The following is a 23,059-nucleotide window of genomic DNA, read 5'->3' on the forward strand; positions in this document are numbered from 1 at the left end:
GACTGTGGGCTTGTCTGTTATTTTACTTATCAGCTTCTGCTTTATATATTTTGACACTGTTATGTGAAAATTCGGGATTATGCTATATTCATGGTAGATCAACTTTTAACATTATGAAATGCTCCTTTTTAAATCTCTGGTGATGCTTCTTATTTTAAAGTCTGTTTTGTCTGATTAGATAGTTACAGCAGCTTTTTTGGTTAGAATATGTGTAGTTTATCTTTTACTATCCTTTTTCTTTCAACCTTTTTCTGTCCTTTGTATTTAATATGTGTCTCTTGTTAGTACAGTATGGTCAAATGGTGCTCACCATCCATCCCTATCCATCTTTTACTTGCATATTTAAGCTGTTTATATCTAAATAATTAATGATACTTTTGGGATTAGATCTAAATCTTACCATTTTCTTTTTTTTCTTTTTTAAATCTTACCATTTTCTATTTGTCCTGTTTGCTCTTTTTTTTTTTCTCTCTCTCTTCTTACATTCTTTGGATTAATCATATTTTTTTAAAAAAAATAATTCCATATTTTTTAACTTCTCTATTTTTGTTATTTTTTTAAGGATTTATTTATTGTGGAGAGAGTGTATGTGTGCAAGTGGGTAGAGGGGCAGAGGGAGAGGAAGAGAGCGAGAAGCATGCTCCTCACTAAGCACAGAGCCTGACCACAGAGCCTGACCTGCAGCTTGATCTCACTACTCTGAGATCATGACCTGAGCCAAAATCAAGAGTCAGATACTTAACCAGCTGAGCCACCCAGGTGCTCCTCTCTCAGTAGTTTTTTATTATGACAAGACTGTATCAATAATAATTCAGTGCTTTATCACAGCCTGGGTAATACAGGATCCTAGAACACTAATTTCATTTACCCCTTTCTACTTTTCTTTTCTTTTTTTTTTTTTGTTATGCATTTTAGTTCTTTTTTTTTTTAAGATTTTAGTTATTAAAAAAAAAGATTTTATTTATTTATGAGAGACACAGAGAGAGAGAGAGACAGAGACACAGGCAGAGGGAGAAGCAGGCTCCATGCAGGGAACCCAATGTGGGACTCTATCCCGGGTCTCTAGGATCACGCCCTTGGCCGAAGGCGGCGCTAAACCGCTGAGCCACCCGGGCTGCCCTAGTTCTATTTTTTAAATACCATAAGAGATTCCTATTCTTGTTTTGTAAAGTCAGTATTCATTTAGACTTACTTTTGTTTACCCTTCTGGAGCTCTTCATTCGTTCCTGCCATTCCTTGCTTCTTCCTGGGATCTTTTTCCTTCTGGCTCACAAATTCCTCCTGGATGTCATTTGTCTCAGATTTTGTATGTTGGAAAACACATTTATTTTACAATCACCTTTGCATGATTTTTCCAGTAACTATAGATTACTAAGTTACTAGTTATTTGTTTACATTTGTCACACTCAGAATTGTCTTATTTCCATTGTTTCTGTTGGAATATCAGCTGTCAGCCTTATTGTACTTGAGAGTAATGTCTTTTTAAAGATTTTTGTCACAGGTTTTCAGCAATTCAACTGAATATGACACATCAGAAATATGGATTTCTTTGTATTTATCCATCTTGGGATTTGTAGAGTTTCATGTATCTCTGTCTAGATATCTGTTGACAGTTTTGGAAAATCCTTGGCCAGTATCTACAAATAGTGCCTCTGCAACAGTTTTTTCTCCTCTTCTCCCATCACCTTGATCAAGTCTAGTATTGAGATGATTAAAAAAAAAAAAAAAAGATTTCAGACTGTGTTTTAGTATAAAAGCTGGTCCATTTCATTTTTGCCCTTACATGAGCATATATCTCTTGAGGGTCTCAACTGAAAGCCTAGTATATTCACCAGGACCTCCTTCTCTGCATGCCCTCCACTGTAGTTTTTTGTTTTGTTTTTTGTCTCCTCCACTACGTGAGGCCACTGAAATCTCTGCTTTGTTCTTGAGTTTCCTTCAGCTTGGCTACCCAGCTTTCTTGCTGTTTATAGCACAGGCATTGGTAAGTGCCTTGAGAAGAAGAGCAGGAAAAAAGGTTCAGCTTACTTCATTGCTTTTTCCCTTCACAGCATCTTGGCCTCTCTAGTCCTGAGGACCTTGGCTGCTCTCTGATGTCTTTAAAATTAAAGTGGGACTTTTTTGTTTGTTTATATTTTATTAGCTGTATTAGTGATTTTGGGAGGTTGATGTGTTACATGCTCTACTGTATCATAGCTGGACTTGGTGTAAAGTTATCCTCTTGAAGGTTCCTTACCTTTTCTGTTTTCATCTGGGGAGGAAATTAGAAGGTTTAAATGAGACAGCTGGACTAAGGAATTTGGTAGAGTATGTGTTCATGTGCTTCATTCCTTTCATATCAGTAAAAACCAAATAAATTTCCTACCTTACTTGCCCTATAGCCCATAGGCACAGGCTTGTTGACTGAATAAATATCCTAAAATATTGTAATGTTTACATAGTATAACTATAACTACTTTTTCTTCTAGCATAAGAGAGATACTTGAGGAACACACCAAAAACAGATGTTAAGACCACTGTATTTTTTCTTCCTGTTGCTTTCAGTTTTTGTTGATTGAGGTGTTTTTGAAATACATGTTTAGAGCCTGTTAGAGGCTATAAATCTAAATATAAAGCATTACAATATCTGTCAAGAACTTGGGCTTCTGTGCACTAAGATGTCTACTGCTTCTATCTCAGAACAGTAACTTACTACTTTTTTTAAAGTGTCTCAGTTCTTCTGTAGAAGGGCAACAATTGTATAACCTCTCCGAAAAGACTGTTTAAGAAAAACGAAATACTGAGTGTGTGAGTGTGCTTGGGCCACCACAACAGAATACCTCAGACTGGGTGGCTTAAAACAACAGGAATTTATTCTCACAGTTTTGGAGGCTAGAAGGCCAAGATCAAGGTTCCAGCCCGTTTGGTTTCTGGGAAGCACTGTCCCAGGCTTGTAGACGGCTGTCTTTCTCTCTGTGTTCTCACCTAGCCTTTCCTCGTTGCATGTGCATGGAGGGGGTCCCTTCCTCTTAACCACACCACTGCTCTTACCAGATTATGGCCCCAATCTTGTGACCTCGGATAACCTTAGCTACTTCTTTTGAGGCTCCATCTGCAAATACAGTCACATTGGGGATTATGCTTCAGCGTGAATTTTAGGGGGGACATAATTTAGTCTGTAGCATATTGTAATACAGAAAATTACTTAAAACAGCAACAATAGCAGTTGCTTAATGAATGGTAGTTTTGGGATAGTGATTATTTAAAAAAATTTTTTTTTCCTTTTTTCCTTTCTAGGTGCTGGCTTTGGATTATTTTTTAAAACACCAGGAATGGTGATTTCTGCCTTTCGGAACCTCAAAACCGAGCAGCTAAAGAGAATCCTATGTAAATAAAGTGAAATCTCTTCCCTTGTCCTTTTGCATTTGGAGACTTCTTTATTTTGCCCTACCCAAGGAGACTATAACTAGTGCAGTCATTATGAATGTGACAAGTTTATTTTCCTTCACAAGTCCTGCTGTGAAGAGACTCCTTGGGTGGAAACAGGGTGATGAAGAAGAAAAATGGGCAGAGAAAGCTGTTGATGCTTTGGTGAAAAAACTGAAGAAAAAGAAGGGTGCCATGGAGGAACTGGAAAAAGCCTTGAGCTGCCCAGGGCAACCAAGTAACTGTGTCACCATTCCCCGCTCCCTGGATGGCAGGCTGCAAGTTTCCCACCGGAAGGGACTGCCTCATGTCATTTATTGCCGTGTGTGGCGCTGGCCCGATCTTCAGAGCCACCATGAACTAAAACCACTGGAATGCTGTGAGTTTCCTTTTGGTTCCAAGCAGAAGGAGGTATGCATCAATCCCTACCACTATAAGCGCGTAGAAAGCCCTGGTAAGTGAATCCTTTTATATTGATACATTTAGCTGATTCATATTGTTTAAAATAGGAAAATAATCCCTTTTCGTGTTTTCAGTTGTGATTTTTAAATATTAAGGGAAAATATGTCAGCCCTTAAGGGCTTCGTACATTCTAAGAACTTAGTCCTCTCTAGTTAATTTTCTCAGGAACAGGGCAAATTGTTATAGCAGCACTAACACCTCTATCAATCAATCAGTCATTTTCTAAGTTTATTTTTTATGTTTCTCATTGGTTCTGTGAATTTCTCTAGATAATCTTAGCTGTGATTTTATTGCAAGGGAAGAAATTCAGAAAGGAAAGAAACATGGGGTCTACATTACTTGAGGAAGATACATTTTTGCAATTGCTGATGTCGTGTACCACTTTATTTTTAAGGAGAGCATCTTTTATCATCTCTGGTAGAATTTTGTCGCAAAGGGTATGAAGGAATTATGTTTTGCTGTGGAATCATCAGATGCTATTACTTTATAGGATATTCATAGTGTTTTATAACTATAACCTTTTTGTTGGGGGGGGCATAGTAAAGGATGTACCTTAAAATGTTTATGGTTCTGCTTCCTCAGATTAGAATCCACATTCTAGACAGTTGGATCAATTGGAAAGTAATTAGGCAATCTTAAGCACTTAAATATATCTCTTGTCATGTTGGAACCCATTTTGTTGATGGATTAGTTATTAATAGCTTATGGTTAACAGGGGTTCCCAAATGAGGCTGTGCATTAGAATCACATGGCTCCCCTCCCAGAAATTCTGATTCGGGCATAGTCTGATAGCCCATGTTTCTAACAAATACTTCATATGGTGTTGAGTAGCTGTTGAACTGATGTTAGGAACTACTATGCTAGATCATGTGCTAATGTGGTTCTCAAATAAAAGGCATTCTGTTTTGGGTATTTTTTAATGAAATATTTAAGACCTACAAAAAGTTTAAAGACTAGGGAATAATATAATAAACATCTTTGCATGCACTCAGTTTAAGAAATAAAAGATTACAAATAAAACTGAAACTCTAGGCCTCTCTGCTCGTTTTTTCCCTTTCAGTAACTATTCTGAATTTTTTGGTTAGAGTTGTCATTCCCATGCATGTTTTTAATACTGTTGTTACATACGTATACATACATACTTGCTTGTATGAATCCATGACAACATGTAATATTATATGTTTAGATATATTATTAATGATACTGGAACAGCCTTCCACAAGTTTTTTTGTTTGTTTTTTGTTTTTGTTTTTGTTTTTGTTTTTTTTCAAGAGGGAAAAGGATTTATTAGCCCATTTCCAGGGCAGAGAGCCAGGAGGAGTGGCAGGGTTCGGTGTTCTCACATTCAGAGGGAAGAAAAGGCAGCAGTGAAACCCACCTGACTGCCTTCACTCATTCTGATCTACACAGCTCTGTGCTCACAAAACCCATCTTTCCTCTTGCAGGGAGGACACAGAGCCCAGAATGCTGACCTAGGAGGTTGGGAATGGCTCAGTTTTACTCTTGGCCTTTACAGTCAGGGCTTGGGCTGGCAACCCAGGGCATCAGTCATAGTGCCTTCCACAAGTTCTATTCATTCAACATTATGTTTTTGTGTGATTTCCATATTATATTCATTAGGATTACATTATCAAATTTTATGAAAAATCCTCTGGAAATTTTTTTTGGAATTTCATTGGTTTCATGTGGGAAGGATTGACTTAATTATGCTTTTTCTAAATTTATTTAGGTCTTTTTCTTTAAGTGTCCTTCATAAAGTTCTTGTAGGCCTTTTTATAGATTTATGTCTAGATAGTAGGTTGGTTTTTATTGTAAAAGTAACATTTTGTTAGAGTTGATCTTGGCTAGGACTGCATTTGCTTTTTTCCAGCAACTTTGCTGAATTCTCTTTATTCTAATACACATATTCTTTTCTGCCTGTTATACGTGCTGTGATATAAATTAAAAAGCAAAAACTCAATGCAGAGATACATGGTCTTTTAGCCAGAAGTTGAGATGGAGTTAAGAGTTTTGGAGAAGAAGAAAAGTACTGTATAAGTAATATATACAAACAAGATTATTTAGGTGTGTGATTTTTTTTTTTTTTTTTTTTTTTTGATCAGCATAGTAACCTTAAGAGAGATACACAGGGAAGATTCTAATCCTACTTCATTAGCGATGAAACTGAGGTCCCTATGAGTTAAGTGACCTGTGTGTCAGACAACTAAGACTCCTTATATTTCCTCCGTGTACCCTCCTGCCACTCCACTCCATCCTTGCAGTATTGCGTCTTGTGTCCCTAATCTGTCACACCCATCAGGCCAATATCTGCACTATAGAGAGAGTTTTTTTTAAGATGCATGTTATGATCATGTTATTTTCATGCTTCCTATTGCTTGTACGCAGGGCTCTGCAGGTTCTGGTCCTGCCTACCTTTCCAGCTGCTTTTCCCACTTTTCCATGTTTCATGTGTTTGAGTTGTGTGGGAACACTGTGTTCTTGTCCTCCATCTCTAATTCATTCCCTCTCACTTTGCCTAGCTCACTCTTATTTATCCTTTAGCTCTAAGCTTGGTGGGGGTCAGCTTTGCTGAGGACCCCCTCTTTATACATCCTTTCCGTATCTGAATTTCTTTGTAATGTTCTCTACATTTGCAGTTATCTTTCTGTTAGTCTTTTTTGCAAAATAGTAAGTAAAGCTCCATGAGGGCAGGGACCATATATATTATTAGCATTTTTACTTTAGCAACTAGCATGGTTCAATCAATTTTTGCTGTTAAATGAAAATACTGGTTTTAATTTCTCTGTATGGACATTTTTTTGGAGATGAATTTTCAGCTTGCCTGTACCCTTTAAACACCATCTTCCTTTGTTTATTTCATTTATTCATTTATTTTACTGCTAATGGTGAAATAACACCTAACATTACTAGTAACATCTCTGACACACGTTAAAGGTTTTTAGTTAAAAAATGAGATGATTGTGTTATTCTTAATAACTTATATGTAAAAGGTTTGATAGGGGTGTGGTAGAAAACCAGCTAAAATAAGACATTTGTGACTGCACAAATGTCATTTCATCCCGCCTGTTAGCCAAGAATCTTGTCAGGAAGCATAGAACAGTTCTAGAAAACTTTGAGGCTTAGGCCAAGGTCTGTTGTATTTGAACATACCAGGATTTTACTTAAAGTTCTTCTTCATATTGTAAAATGGCTGATGTGGGGATAAGAACAGATGGACTTTTCCCAGAGATCACTATGAAGCTGCCCCTGCACCTTTTGGGAAGAAGTCTTACCAGAAGTACAAGGGAGCCTAATCCCCTTACTCTCCCAGAGTTCAGTAGGCATTTTGGAGCACACCTTGTTATCGTTTCTGTGAACTAGGGTAAAAGGGGTCTGGAATTCTAAGCTGCAGATAAACAGCTCAACACTGAATTAGTTTGAACTACATAAATTACCTCAAAGAGCAATTGAGCAGTTTAAGCATAAGATAGTTAGGTCTCCCAAACTTGGTGTTTTGTGCAGAAATCCCTGTTGAGAGCTCTAGAGAAAAATTCAACAAAAATTGGGTGTCTGTAGGTTTAGAGTAGTGGTTTTCAAAGTGTATGCTCCTCAGACCAGCAGCATCAGCATCACCTGGGATCATCTTTTGAGGAGTGCAAAATTTTAGACCTTTCCACAGACCTATTGGATTGAACTCTGGGGATAGAGCCAGCAATCAGTGTTTTGACAAGCTCTTTGGGTGATTCTGACACAGGCTACAGTTTGAGAACTGCTGGTTTAAGGTATCCAGGCAAGTCATAAAGTCCAGTTGGTTATATGAAGTTGTCTCTTATTGAAAAGAGATGCTAAAAGGTTTTGTCTTTGAAAGGCATTCAGCATTTTTAAACTTTGCATGTTTTATTACAGGTATAAAAATTGACCTGCTCTTTCCAGAATTTTCCTTCTTTCTGATATTCATTAAGGTCGGCACTCTGATAAAATAACATATGGTGTTTTTAAGGGGGTGGAAGAGTCAGAGAGAAAGGAATGCTTTGTTATTTGGCCCAATGCAGATTTTATAATTGTTCTTTTGGCTACCTGATACTGTTCAACCAAAAGTACTTTTATGGATTTAAGGAATTGTGGGTTTTTCCTTTAACCTATGTCATTTATTTTGTTAAAAATAAAAAGTTCTAAAAATTGTAGTGGGAGGGACTGGAAGTTACGTTGCAGCAACTTGTATTCATCATAGTGAATATGATGGTAACTATGTGGTAAAGAGGGTGAAAGGGGAACAACCTTCCTTTTGGTGAAAGGTACTACCTTGACCATTACTGAAAATGTATCTTTGGGAAAGTAAACGTTAAGGATTTCTTTTCTACGAATGTGACAGTTACAGGAAAGAAAGTTTGTGCAAGCTTCTCACTGTGACCCTGTTGATGATGTAACAGGTGACTGTTTACTTGGACTTTTGGTAGCCTTTAGAATCAAGGCTGCTTATTAGTGGTTGAGTTAAATATAGGTTTTCTTTTTCTTTACCAAAGTAAATGCTGATAGTGGTAAAGTCAGTCATCTAACTGTGGTGTTAAGAAGACCATTCAGTTGCTAGCTGTTGATACTAACATGCCTTTATGGAGACTTCCTGTCATTTTGCCTTATTTATTTTTTATGTTTTTCACATGGCTTTTGGAAACCGTCTTCTCTATTTTAATCAACTTGAAAGACCATACTAAACCGGAGCTTGAAATTCTGAGATTTTAATTTTAATCTTTAAACTAACACTCTGGAGCTCGCTTTGGGTGCTTTTATTTTCAGCGTAATGGCTCCCAGCTGTTAAAATTCAGATACATCTAAAATACTCTTCACCTGTTGGCTGAATGCGAGTTTTGACTCTTTGGCTACCTTAGTCACCATGTAATTCCTGCCTTGGAAAATTTTACCTTAGAAAGTCTTAAAATTCTAGAAATGGAGAACGAATTTAGTGCTTGCAAAGAGCTGAGAAGGAGATGGACAGAAGGGGAGTGGGTGTCACTATAAAAGCGCAAAAACATGAGTGGATCCTTGGGTTGATGGAAATTTTCTGTGTCTTGACTGTATCAATGTTGATATTCTGATTGTGATGTTCTCTAGTTTTGTAGGATGTCACCATTGGAGAAAATTGGGTAAAGGACTGACAGGATTTCTCTGTATTATTTCTTACAACTACATGTGAATGAATCTATAGTTACCTCAATTTTAAAAACCGTGATCTGTGCAAAAGCCCTTAGTTCAGCTCATGACTCAATCATGCTAGTGGTTTTCCTCAAAACCATCATACTTTGGTAAATACAGCAGAGATGCTCTGTGCGCACTTGTTATTTCCCACACAGGTTATTAAAAAGATATATACTTAGGGATTGAGATTTAATAAAATTAATATTTTGTTATTTCATTTTAAAATATTTTATTTATTTTCTGACAGCACAAACAAAAAGAACAGGAAAGGGAAAAGCAGGCTCCCCACTGAGCAGGGAGGGGCTTGATCCCAAGGATCCTGGGATCATGACTTGAGCCAAAGGCAGATGCTAAACTGACTGAGCCAGCCAGGCACACTTAAGATTAATATTTTTAAAAACCAAAATGAAAGTCTTTTAAAAAAAAGTCTTCATATTGCGAATCTGTTTTCACTTGAGCAGTGATAACAGAAATTTACATCCAAGTAAAGTTGTTGGTTTTTATTTTTCTTAGGTTTGTGTTAGTATATTCATTTGGAGGATGGGAGTGGAGGGGAAGTATTGGCTTTTTCTTAAGTTTATCTGAGTGATGATTAATAAGATTCTGATAATGGAAATTGTAAGCCAGATATCAAGATATAATCATTGTGAGTGTTCTGAAGATTTGGGATTAATTAGCCAACAATATTAACTATAAAAGTTAAAGCATTATGACTTGTGTATTAGGGTTCTCTAGAGAAACAACCAATAGGATATATAGAGACATATATATATGAAGAGATTTATTATAAGAATTGACTCACACAAATATAGAGGCCAGAAATCCCTGTGATCTGTTGTCTACAGTCTGGAGAACCAGGAAGCTCGTGGTATAAGTCCCAGTCCTAGGCCAAAGGCCTGAGAACTGAGAGCACCCACCTCTGAGGGCAAAGATGGTTGTACCAGATCAACAGGGGTGGGGGTGGGTGCACGTTTGCCCCTCCCCTGCCTCTGTGTTTTTCAGGCACTGAACAGATTGGATGATGCCCACTTTGCATTAGTGAGAGCAATCATCTTTACTCCATCTACTGATTGAAATGCTAATCTCCTCTGGGGACACCCTCAACAGACACAGCCAGAAGAAAAAATGTTTTACCAGCTATCTGGGCATTCTGGAACCCAGGAAAGTTGACACATAAAATTAACCATCACACCTTATAATTATATCTAAATTTCTATTTAAACATTTATGGCACATATACAACTCCTCAGGAACTATGTCCACCCAAGAAGGGTTAATATACAATTATAGCACAAGGTTGCTAAGTCAAATAGTAGAAATCCGGACAGGGGTTGCAGCTAACTCTCAAAGCCTTGAGAGTGGCTACAGAAAAGCTCACTTGGGCAGCCCGGGTGACTCAGCGGTTTAGTGCCACCTTCAGTCCAGGGCCTGATCCTGGGGACCCGGGATCAAGTCCCGCGTCAGGCTACCTGCCCGGAGCCTGCTTCTCCCTCTGCCTGTGTCTTTGCCTCTCTCTCTCTCTCTCTCTCTCTCTCTCTCTGTGTCTCTCTCATGAATAAATAAATAAATAAAATCTTTTTAAAAAAAAAGAAAAAAAAACTCACTCAACTCTAACACATCTGGAATTGTGTTCCAGTCTGTGTGGTGGTGCAGATTTGTAGGTTTATGTATATTTCATTGTACACAGACTTTAAATCCATTTATAAGGAGATCTATGGGAAAGTAGAAAGTATTACTAATAAAGTAGAACAGGGAAAACAAATTAAAATGGAAGGTCAAAACTATGAGGAAAATTAGCACATAATGCATTCCATAAGAGTTATTACTATGATAGATACATACCTGTATGTAGTTACAGTATGTTCCTATCAGAGTCTGGGTGGTTCTCTAATACTTCCAGTGTGGAAGAGAAATGTGTACAATATTTAGATGAAGGAAGAATGTTTTGAAAGCTGTTAAGAAGTGTTTCAAGGAATTTGTACCTGTGAAGGGTGGGTAGTTGGAAGAGACCTTGAGACCCTCTGCAGAGGCTGACTGCAGTTGGGATACCCAGGGGCAAGAATGTCCCTGCCTTTGTAGTTGCTCTTCAATCCTCTCAGAGCTCCATTCTGTTTGATCACTGATCCTGCTTCTATAAAAGCTCTACACACAACCAAATGGACATGGAGTTTAGGTAGTGGATTTTTCTCCATGCCATTATCATTGGCCTTTGGCTTGTGTTTGACAATTTCATCATTATCATCTACCATATTACTAGAAACAGACGAAGGAATATAATCATCAGTAGGATTTTTATACTCAAGTCTTTTAGCAGATTGCACATTCTTAAAGGCAAAATCTGAAGTTTATTCTGATTATTTTTTTTCCTGAGCAACTGTTTTTAGTGCTTTATTTGGGACATTGGTTTTGTGTTGATGTATTAATTGATGAACATATGAAAAGTTACAAAAGTTACTATATGTTACTTTTACAAAGATTGCATAAGTACATATATTGAGGTCCAGATATCTGGACAATTATGTGATTTATTTCTGTATGGAATTTTTCTGTTGGCAGATATACTCCAATTTGAAATATTAAGAATATACAGATTATACAAGGTATCTTTGTCATCTTTTTGCTTTCCTAACTATTATCTTATATTTCATTCTTTTTCTACCTCTGCAACATTAGGTGGGTAGGAGAAGGTATTTTCACATCTTTCTGATTCATTCAAAATTCAACATTCTTCCATCCACCACTGGTAGTGTATTAGGGCCGAAGGAACACTCACCAGCTAGCAGTTGTTAAAAACAAAACACAAAAAACTATGGCTTAAAAAAAATATGGCTTATAAAAACAATTTCAAAAATCATAAAAAGTTCATCATAATAAATGAAAGAAGTAATGTATATAATGATTGCAATTGTGTGAAAATAATTTAAATTAAAAGGGAAAGCTTATCTTCCAAGACTAACTGGGTAAAATAATGAGGCTTGTGAGTTGGCTTTTTGACTTACTGTCCCTACATGTGGAACATCCACAAATAGTGATTTTTTTTTTTTTTTGTAGGTTTGGGATGTTTTATGTGGTTGGAGTAGGGGAGTGATAGCTTATTTGCCCCATATGGGAGTGTCCTGTGCTCTTGATGGATACTTGCAAAAGTGGGAGAAACAGAAGGGAAGGTTGGATAGAATGCTCTTAGGTTGAGTATCTCAATGTTAACTTCCAGCCTCCTTGGTACTAGGTAACAAAAGGCTCAAAGAAGACTGGAGATTTCTTTTCCACAAAATGTGTGTCCCGTTCCTTTGTCTTTTTCTACTTCAAAATGCAAGTCTTCTGAAAAACTCAGCACCCTGCCTGATAGTCTTGAATTAGCCAAATCATCAGACCTTGGTCCTGATATTTGGAAAAATATTTCTTTGGGGAAGAGATAGGGAAGGAAAGAGAGGATGTTTATTTTAAAGAGAGCTGGGGGACTTTGGGCAGCCGTAAGGGGCCACGAGCCCTATGTTAAACATCTCAGAGGACCTGAAGAATAGGAAAGCTAAAAAAAAAGCAAAAAAACAACCAGTTTTGTTAATTTGCCAGCTTGGCTGGGAATTAGTGTAGTTTTTAGATATTGGTGTAAGGACCGGTTTGAAAGGCTGCATACTTTTGTTTCCCCTGAGTTTAGTCTGGCCTGGGCTCCCTCTGTGTCAACAGCAGTGCTTCCCCATGTGTGGGAGGTGGGCAGATAAACACTTCACTTGCCGCTCACTCTTTTACTTTCCTAATTGTCAGTGCCCTCCACAGGATTTCTCCATCCCTATGACCTTAGCACCAAAGCCTGTAATACTCTGTTGTGGGTCCACTCTTCATAAAACTGCTGTGAGTGACAGGGGTTATATAACGGAAGTAACTGCAGTTTTCCTGAAAACAGGTCTAGAGTCTAGAAACAAGGGCCATGTTTAAATAAAAAGATTGAGGGCAACAAAGGACTGTTTGGCAGATTTTCCTCCAGTTCTTTGTATCATCAGTTTTATGCTCTGGAATCTTAGCCGACCTTATGATGGAAGATGAGGTTTTCATTCTACACCACTGCCTCAGTTCTAACACTGCTCCCCAAGACAGGCTGCTGTTCTTAGGTCTTAACCCTCTCACATGAGGAGTCGCATATCACCTTCCCTTGACCACCTACCTGCTTGCCTGTCTGGGATCTTCAGTTATGTCTAACTGGTTTCTATAAGTGGTTTTGGGCAGCTTTTTGTAAAGTAAAGGAAAACATATGTAAGACAACAGAGTGGATTTGCCTTGGATATTTTTTCCTTCATGTTTCCCTATCATTTCCCTTACAGTTATGTCTAGCTAGCTCTTTAGCAGATGTAGCAGTATTTTTTCTGTGGCTGTATCCTTCCTTGAGTGTCTAAACTGTTTATCTAGGGTATAGTGGTGTGCCAGGCAGATATTTAAGTATAATGGCCAAGGTAGGAAACAGTTTGGGGTAAATGCTTTTGAAACAATATAACCTACAACTTTTAAATAGGAAAAGGAAGAGCTAGTTTTAAAATGAGCTATGTAGAGAAAAGAAAATTGATGGGAGCATGTCAGAAGGACATAGGGATCAGCCTGCAGGGGGCTGCCCATAGCTTAATCAGAGACAATTTGATCAACAAAATAATTATGGACAGAAAATAATTATCAACTGTTTAGGGCTAGAAACAGGAATCCTATGATAAATTAATGGAGGGAAAGGAGAGAGCTCTTATTCACGGTACAATGCCAGCTGCTGACTGGTAAATGTGGAGTGGAGTTCTTTAGGATATTCAGAACAAATAAGGCTATTTAAAGCACTTGCTTATTTCTCTTTAGTTGTAAGGTTAAAATAAGTTGGGAGGAGTCTCGGATCTGAAGGCCTGGACTAAAATTTGGGCACTTGGTATCCTCAACCTTGGGCCAGCTACTTGTCCTTTTTGAATTTGTGCCTGCTAACCTATGAGATAGAGTTACTCTCCAGGGTTATGGCAAGGATTGAATTAAATAATGCCTGTGAAAAGGCTCTATATGCATTCTTGAAATGTAACATGACTAAAATAAGGAACACAACTTCTGTGTACATCTGCAGACTAAAAAATGAAATTCATAATGTAAGTAAACTTTCACTAAACAAATCATTGGAAAACTAATGACAATAGTTACAATAATAATAAGAGTAACATGAAAATTAAAACAGTTACTTTTTATGCTTGCTGTGTGCCAGGCACTGTGCTTGTCACATCCCATGTATTCTCATTTAACACTGACCACAACTGTAAGAGGTAGAGGTACCAACGGGCCTCAGAGATGCACTTAAACTAGTTGTCACACTACTGTAACGGGCCAGCTGGGGCTCAGATTGAAGTCACTCCAGAATCTATGGTGCTCACCACCACACTGTGCTGCTTTCCCAGAGAAGTAGCTCCTCCCTCCCCCACCCACCCCCCGCCCCCATCAGTTTTCTCTCTTTAGTGAAGGAGAAAGGCACTACATTTTTAGTAGCAGAGCCTGTGATCTGAAATATATACCGGTGGCTGGAAGTCAGAGTGGGGCCCCTGTGCTTCAGGTGTCTCTGGAGGCTTTCTGTGTGTTTATTTCCCATTGGTCAGTAATCTTCATCATTAGATAACAAGTATCTGTTTCATGGAATATATTTAATAGAATCAAATTTGAACTCTGAATGAGAACTAATTACATTCAGCTGCAATTACAAATTAAGCCACACTGCCTGGTTTGACCCCTGGGGATGGTCATTTACATATCAGCAGTGTCTAATAGATGATTAAGCACACAAGGCCTGCTAGCCAGCCACTGCTTGTGGAACAGTAACTGCCCCTCACTGAGTGCCTTTGTGACCCGTGAACTGACCTGTGTGACATAGGAGGACACCTTCACTCAGTGGTTAGGAGCCTAGATTCTGGAGCCACATTTGAATCTTGTCTCCACTGGTTACTGGTTATATTGTCATAGGCAAGTTAATTTCTGTACCCCAGTGTCCATTTTTATAAAGTGGAGGTAATGACAGTGCCTGGGTCAGAGTTAAGAGAACGAAAGGAGTTATTTGTACAGCACTTGTCCTGTGTAAGCACTATGTAAGGGTTAAATTAAAAAATCTGAGAGAAGTACTGTTATTCCCATTTTACTTCTAAGAAAGTGAGGTTCTGATAATTGGCTAGCAAGAAATTGAGCAGGAATTCCAGTTTTGGAATCTAAAGCTAAAATCGGCCTCTAATTGTTGTTCTGCTGTGTATACACCTTATGAAGGATTTTTCCCCCTGGTATTTTTAGCTTACACTCTGAAGTTCTTCTTCCTCTAACAGACTCTGAAGCTCTAATAACATAGCACCTTCCTTCTGTGGTAGTTAAGCAAATAAACATTCGGCAAAGGAAAGGAATCTGGGGGAAGAGTAGGAGGAGAAGAGACAGGGAGGGAGCCAGCGTCTAGTCTAGAGCCTGCCCTGTGCCGCAGCCATGGAGCTTCACAGAGCCATTGCAAGCTTGTTTCGTTATCCCGTTATCCCGACAAAAACAGGTAAGAACTTAAACTGCCTAGCTCATATAGCTGGCACTCTTGATGGTCTTGATCCCAAAGCAGCACTTCTTCCATGTTACCATGCCACCTGACCAAGAATGTTCCATGTTTCACAGCTGCTTAGAGACATAGGGTAAGAAACCCAGTCCTGCATTGCCGGTGCCTACAGTAACCCCTCACTGTCCTGCACCCAGACTCCCAGACAGTCTGACTCAGCATACTTGGGATGAGGCAAAAGAATCTGCCTTTTTAAACAATTATCTTGCTAATTCAGATGCAGGTAGTATGAGAACTTTGAGAAAGATTGGTCTATATTAATCAGCTTATAACAGTAAGTATAGTAGTTTCCCAAAGTAGTTTGGGAATAGTAATATAATTCACAAACATATACACTAATTGAAAAAAAATATTAAGAATCTACTCTGTGCTGTGCACTGAATGATACAGAAGGGAAAAAAACCAAAACTCAGTTCTACCCTCTAGGGGCTTAGGGTCTGAGTGAGGTAGAGTCAAATTAGCAATAAAATGTTACAGATGCTATGATGGAGGTCTCTTTAGGCAATAGTGGGGCACAAAGAACAGAAGAATTCATTTTTACTGGGTGTAGAAAAACAAAGAAGGGCACCATAAAGGAAATGACATTTAGAATTAAGACTTGGAAACATGATCAAGTGAGCAAAGGTATGGAAGCATGAAACTAGCAGATGGAAATTGCAAGAAGCTCAGGATGGCTGAGTGAAGAGAGGGCGATTGGAACGAGAGTCTGGGCCAGGTCATAGAGTCACAGAAGATGTACTGTGGGCATATAATCTCACAGATAAGATGTCTTTCAAGGAAAGCACTGTAGTATACAGAAAGAATCACTGGCCTGGAACTATCTAGGAAATTGAATTCTCAAAGTTGAGTTGGATACAGGCTACTTTGAAGTAAATTTAACATTTGGTTTTTTCTTTTAAGCCTGAAGGTATTGTTATTGAGTGCAGTTTATGTCTTTGCTTATATTCAAACTGTGTTCACATATTTGTTTTCTATTAATGTGTTTGTACTTAAGAGTAATTGATATATTCCTAGAAAATAGATACTAAGAAATTACTCCCTTTAGGCAAAAATGGTCGTAACTTTAAAAAGATGTTCCCCCCAAAAAAACTAAACAGAAGAATGGAAAGAGCATTTTTAGCAAAAACTTCCTGAATCTCCTTCCAGTTTTTCAGGGCTGAGCAGTGTGCAGCATGGTGGTGATGTGCAGGCCTTGATTCAAAGCCTGGCCCTCAGTGCTGCAGCTGTGGTGACCTTGGACATATGACTGAACTTGGCCAAGCCTGCTTCCTTGTCAGTTGTGAAGACTTGGTGAGCTGTTAGGACCTCCACGGAGGCTGGGACGGTGGCTTCTGCATCCACGGTGTCATGTGCAGGCCCTTGCCCTTTGTTGGTATTCAGAGGGCATACATGTAGTGCTCAGTGAACACTAATATTTCAAAACCCTCCTTACTGGTGCCTCACCACCACTAAGCAAACAAAAAGATAAAATGCCAGCACTCGGGGATTTGGGGCTATATTTTTTTTTCTCTTCAAACTTTATTAACCTTGATTAAAGGTTCTGAGAATCTTTTCTTCCTGATACATCCTGAGGTGAGGAATTTTATTTCATAAATGCATATACTGTTAACTTTCCAGTGGTCTTCCCCTCTCCATCACTGCTTGAAATGTTTCTGTTTAGAAAGTCACGGAACACACACTGTATCTAGGGACATCTGTCTAGTACAGATATTATACTGGGCACAGCTGCTCTGGCAGCTTTGCCGTCCCTTGTTTTCACAGGGGAACTGCAGCCACTGGAGTGGCTCTTGGGCCATTCTTTGATTAGCCCTGGGCCACCTTGAGGTGACCTGAGGTGTCCTGAGACCCAACAGAGATGGGGTCTGGTGCTGAATTTTATACATGTGAAGGTCCAGATGTACATAAAACAGCACTGTCCTTAGTCGGAAGACTTGCAGAATTCAGGGCAGGAAGGTTCCTTGGAATTCGGGTCCTTTTTTTTTTTTGAGTCAGGAAATTGAGACTGAAAAGTTAAGTGATTTGTTCAAAGTCAGAAAAGTAGTTATTATCGTAGCCAAGGCTGAACTTGTATGTCCTGTTACCTAAATGCCTTTTCCAAGCCTTCAGAACTCAAAAGCATTTATGTACCAGAGGATAGCATCTAGCTTGTTAGACACCATGTGTATGTGGACAAATGTAGGCAAGGGCCTGACCACTTTGTCATCAGAACTCTCGTGTGTTTAAAAAACAAAACAGGGATCCCTGGGTGGCGCAGCGGTTTGGCGCCTGCCTTTGGCCCAGGGCGCGATCCTGGAGACCTGGGATCGAATCCCACGTCGGGCTCCTGGTGCATGGAGCCTGCTTCTCCCTCTGCCTGTGTCTCTGCCCCCCCCCCCCCCCCGTGACTATCATAAATAAATAAATTGAAAAAAAATAAATAAAAAATAAAATTTGTGAAAAAATAAATAAATAAAATTTGTGAAAAAACAAAACAAAACTTGTTCACCAGCATTTGATGCGTCACAAGTTAGGTAGGGATTTGTCAGCCTTAGTCTCATTACTAGGCTACCACTGACTTGGTGATAGAATTTCAAGCAGTATTTCAAAATCTTGAAAAAGCTCACAACCCTACAGGGTGTGCATGAATGCTTTCCAGAGCTCAGCTCCTCTTTCCAATTTTAGCTGTTTCTTTTTCATGCCTTTTCCTTGTGTCTTGGCAACACAGAAAAGCAGAGTCCAGTAGCAGAATCGTGAATGTCTCCTGAAATTTGCTTCCTGAAACTTTCTTAGTTTGGTTTCCCTGTCAACTGAGAAGGGGTTTTTATTTATTTTTTTAACTAAAAGAGACCTCTAAAAACTTTGAAAAGCAGCATACATCTCTAAGATGTATTCTCTGAGAAAAGGCAGCCATCTGACCTTCCTCCCCCTTGATTAGTCAGGAAAAGAAAGGAAGAGAGCTTCCTCCTCTTAAAGACTTAACAGCAATTAGGGATTTTCAAGTGGGTGGAAGGAGGCATTGTGAAATTGCCTGAGTCTTCTCCCTGCCCCCATCCACCCCAAATACACCTGAGGAGGTGGTGTGAAGCCAGTCAGAGTCTTACCAGGGTTAGGACTCTTAGAATATAGTAATGACACAACACAGTCTGATTTTTAAGTGCTTGAAATCAAAAAGAAATTGTGTGTATAAAGAAAGGTGTTTTACCATTGGGCTTCTCTTTCCAAAGAGATTCTTACAATTCAAATTAACCAGGAGCAGCCCTGGAAGAGAAGCCACAAATTTGAGTCACTGTTTGAAATTGCCAAGTAGGAGTAACCTTTTTGGTACACCAAAGAAAACGTTGGTTCCCCAGAAGAGTCTGTGCTTCCATAAAAAAGAAATAGCCTGAAACACAGAAAGAAATATTAAAGACATTTCTCATCCTCTTCCCCTTCCTATTCCTGACTGGAGTCAGGCCCAGAGTTTGCCAGTCCTGTTTCTTTCAGCTAGTTCATCAACAACCTCTTGCCTAAGAAATAAGAATTGTCATAGAAGTTGCATTTTAACATGGGTATTCATCTGGATGTTTATTCTTTCCTTTCCCCCAATAGAAAACAGATCTCTTAATCTTCCCTGAATGAAGGGACCAGGGTCTGGGGGGGTGGCAGGGTGAAGAGACATCTGAGAGGGGGCAGTAGCATTGTCCTTTAGGGCCTGCACAAGTGAGTGGGGCCTGGAGCCCGTCATTTCAGAGCAGCGTGTGCGCGTAGGCACAACCCTGCACCACTAGCCTCCATGTGTCTCTTCCACATTAACTCTTCTCTCTAGGACTAGCAGCTCTTCCACATCCCAGACCCAGCCCTTTCCTTTCTTGAATTCAAATAGGAGTTTGACAATATCAATTATTGTTGATAGTTTAGATGCCCATATAATTCGTTGTCCAAACTAGAACACTTTTGAGAGGGAAGTGGGTCACCTCTTAATAATTCCCCTGGACAGCACATACAAACTGGAACTGTGCCAGGCAAGCCGGGACATAGAGACATCCTGCTTCTAGGTCTTCACAAAAATCAGATTTGATAATTATTTATTATGTATCATCAGAGAGTTAGAAGTACCTCATAACCGAACTTGTTAAATTAGACTACAACTTTTCCTTTAAATTAGCTGATCTTAACTTTAATTTGTCAAGAAACACTTCTGGAATTTACCTACCCATCCCTTAAACAGTATAGGACATAATTGAGCATTCTTGGAGACTTAGAGTCATTGAGGCAGTAGAACATCATGGTTGAAGAGTGCTCCATGCCTTCGTAATTGTTGATACTTCTTGTGTGACCTTAGTTAAGTTACCCTGTAAGCCCTCTTCTTAAGTAATAGAACATGCTCAGCAGGGGTCCAGGTTTAGAACAAATATTTGTGGTGATAGTAGTATATTAATGAAATTTTGTGGAATATAGTGATCAATTAGATAAGTGTCTCCTTGCTTATATGTAAATGCTCTTAGTTCTAGAGTCTATTCTGCATATTATTTGTCTCCCTTCTTACTGTTACTGGTCACTTCTTTGCTGTAGTTTTCCAAGAAATAAATAACTTAAGAATTGTGACACTGAGAGGCACCTGGGTGGCACAGTCAATTAAGCAGCCAACCCTTGGTTTTGGCTCAGTTCATGATCTCAGAGTCCTGGGATTGATTGAGCCCCATGTCAGGCTCCAAGCTCATTGGGGAGTCTGCTTAAGATTCTCTCTCTCCCTCTCCTTTTGGCCCTCCTGTTCATGCTGTCTATCTGTCTCTCTCAAATAAATAAATTAAATTAAAAAGAATTGTGACACTTAGTAAATAGAAAACCCATACATTCAGAGTCTAGGGTACTACCACCCATCCCAACGAAGTGTGGCATTTTGAGTACTCAGAGCCATAGGTAACAGGGTACATCTTCTTGCAGTATCAGTTTTCCTTGATGACAAGTTACTTAAAATATCACCTTTGTGTTTGGTAAGTAATAAGAAGTAGGGCATAAAGTGTGTATGAATTTGGTAAGGCAGAGAACAATTTCAGTGTAATTTCACAATTCTAGTGGAGCTGCTGGGATCTCAGATGAGTTCACTTTCTGTCACTGGTGTTTACTTTGGTAAAAAATGTTGAAGAATACTGCAAAAATGTCTCTCAAAGATCTAAAGAAGATCTAAACACTCTTAAATGTTATCTCCACTTTAACATGGAGCTTTCTTGCAGCTCTTTACTTTTGATCTCTTCATTTGGTTTTCACTGCAAGAGCTGGTGTGTCTGTGATAACCAACTGGAATTCCTCTCCTGGATGGGGATTCTGCATTGGGAGATACACATTATATGGTGCCAGAAGTAGAGACAGTAGGACAAAGCTGCTTTAGTTGGCTATTAATATACTATTGAAGAGCTCAGAGTAATGCTTCTAAAACTTTGAAGATAGGATTGGAAAAGGGAATTGATAATAGAGTATCTTAGCCATGTTTAAAACTTGGTAGAAGACAATTTTAAATTGCCTCTTCACATTTATTTTTTGAACAGTTTTATTAAGAAACAATGACAGAATAAACTGTACATGTTTAAAATGTACAACGTGATTAGTTTTGACATAGTCCTGTGAAAATATCACCACAATGAAGACTACATACACATCACCTCTAAAAGTTTACTCCTGCATCTTTGCAATTTCTCCCTCCAGCTCTTCCCATCATCCCCAGGCAGCTACTGCTCTGCATTCTGTCACCATACATTGGTTTGCATAATCTAGATTTTATATGCATGGAATTACACAGTATACACTCTTTCTTTTTTAAATATTTTATTTATTTGAGAGTTCGCACAAGTGAGCATGAGCAGGGAGAAGGGCAGAGGGAGAGGGAGAGAAGCAGGCTCCCTGCTGAGCAGGAAGCCTATTGTGGGGCTCAACCCCAGGACCCTGGGATCATGAATCTGAGCCAAAGGCAGCCGCTTAATTGACTGAGCCACCCAGGCGCCCCTACCTTCTTTTACTGTCTGCTTTCTTCAGCACTTTTGAGATTCATCTGTGTTGTATGAATCAGTATGTCATACCATTTTGTTGCTGAATAGTAGTCTACTGTATTGATATACCATAATTTATTCATTTGTTTGTCAATGGACATTTGTTTCCAGTTTTTGACTATCACAGATAAAACACACATCTGTATGGATATGTGTTTCATTTTGCTTGGGTAAATACTTACAATGGTTGGCTCATATGGTAGGTATGTTTAATTTTATGAGAAATTGCCAAGATGTTATCCAAAGCGATTATACCATTTTACAGCCAGCAATATAATAATAATTTTAAAAAATCTATTGTGGTAAAATATATATAACATAGTACTTATTACTTTAACCATTTGTAAATGTATAATTCCATGGCATTAAATAAACTCACAATGTTGTATAATTATTACCACTATCCATACCCAAAACTCTGTTAGCATCCCAGCAAAAATTCTGTACTCATTAAACAATAACTCCTTTTTTATTCTTTCTCCCGGCCCCTGGTAACCTATATTCTACTTTTTGTATCTATGAATTTGCCTATTTTAAGTCCTTTGTATAAATAGAATCAAAATCTTTGTCCTTTTGTGTCGGCCTATTTCATTAAGCATGATGATTCTATGGTCCATCTTCTTTTCACATCTTCTGCCTAATTTTTAATTGGATTGTTTGTTGTTTTTTTCTTTTTTAATGAGTTTTAAAGTTCTTTATTCAGGATACAATCCTTTATCATCTACGTGATTTGCAAATATTTTCTTTGAGGCTTGAACGTCAATGTAAGACAACATTTCATAGTAAATATCCTCAAGCATTTGGAGGAAAAATCAGAGATTCAGAAACCAAGTACAGATATATGGACAAAAATTGGAAGAAAAATCAATGAAAGTGATAGAATTCAGGAAATAAATTTTAAGACAAAACCACTTCATAAATAAAGAATAAGTTGAAGTGTGCCAAAGGGAGACAAGATTCTTACTAAAATGTAATAAGATTTACTGAAGAAGGCAGGAAAACAACGAATTGGAGATTTGAAAAAAAGTCTATAAGGGTCTTAGTGAAAGCATTTGGAATGGACAACAAAGAAGATCTAACATATGTATAATTGGAGCTCCTACGTTCTTAAAGACCAAGGAACAGAAGTTAGAGAAAACCTAAACTTCCATTTTGAAAGGACCTACTAACTATTTGGGAAAACATCTAGAATAATGAACTTTGAGACAAACCCTAGTAAAACTGTATTAGACTTTCAAGACAAAAAGTCCTCAGGGCCTCCAGGCAAGAAGAGCACATAGCTTGTAAAGGCAAGAATGTGCTGAAACCAGACTTCTCAAAAACATCACACAGAAATTGGCATCTGTGCAAAAGCATTTCAGAAAGCTTAAGGAAATCAAAAGCAAGCCAAACTCCCCTTCAGTATTAAGATTACAGAAAGTTTTAAATATGCACT

The 23,059-nt window shown here is 38.5% G+C and overlaps 2 protein-coding genes across 7 annotated transcripts in view; one reads left to right on the forward strand and one right to left on the reverse strand.

The window, feature by feature from the left end:
- The window catches only part of SMAD1 (SMAD family member 1), a 77,880-nt gene that overhangs the window by 29,495 nt on the left and 25,326 nt on the right, over window positions 1–23,059 (forward strand). For all 6 annotated transcript variants that reach the window (XM_077846189.1, XM_077846191.1, XM_077846190.1 and 3 more), the window contains one exon: window positions 3,277–3,859. In XM_077846189.1, the coding sequence (XP_077702315.1) occupies window positions 3,460–3,859 (400 nt within the window). In that variant the 5' untranslated portion in view covers window positions 3,277–3,459. The remainder of the gene's footprint in view (window positions 1–3,276; window positions 3,860–23,059) is intronic.
- LOC144282485 (uncharacterized) overlaps window positions 18,746–23,059 on the reverse strand; it is a 49,714-nt gene continuing 45,400 nt past the window's right edge. The window contains exon 4 of the mRNA XM_077846193.1: window positions 18,746–18,983. Within this exon, the coding sequence (XP_077702319.1) occupies window positions 18,885–18,983 (99 nt within the window). The 3' untranslated portion in view covers window positions 18,746–18,884. The remainder of the gene's footprint in view (window positions 18,984–23,059) is intronic.

This window comes from Canis aureus, chromosome 13 (assembly GCF_053574225.1).
Source record: "Canis aureus isolate CA01 chromosome 13, VMU_Caureus_v.1.0, whole genome shotgun sequence".
In the NCBI taxonomy this organism is placed as follows: Eukaryota; Metazoa; Chordata; class Mammalia; order Carnivora; family Canidae; genus Canis; species Canis aureus.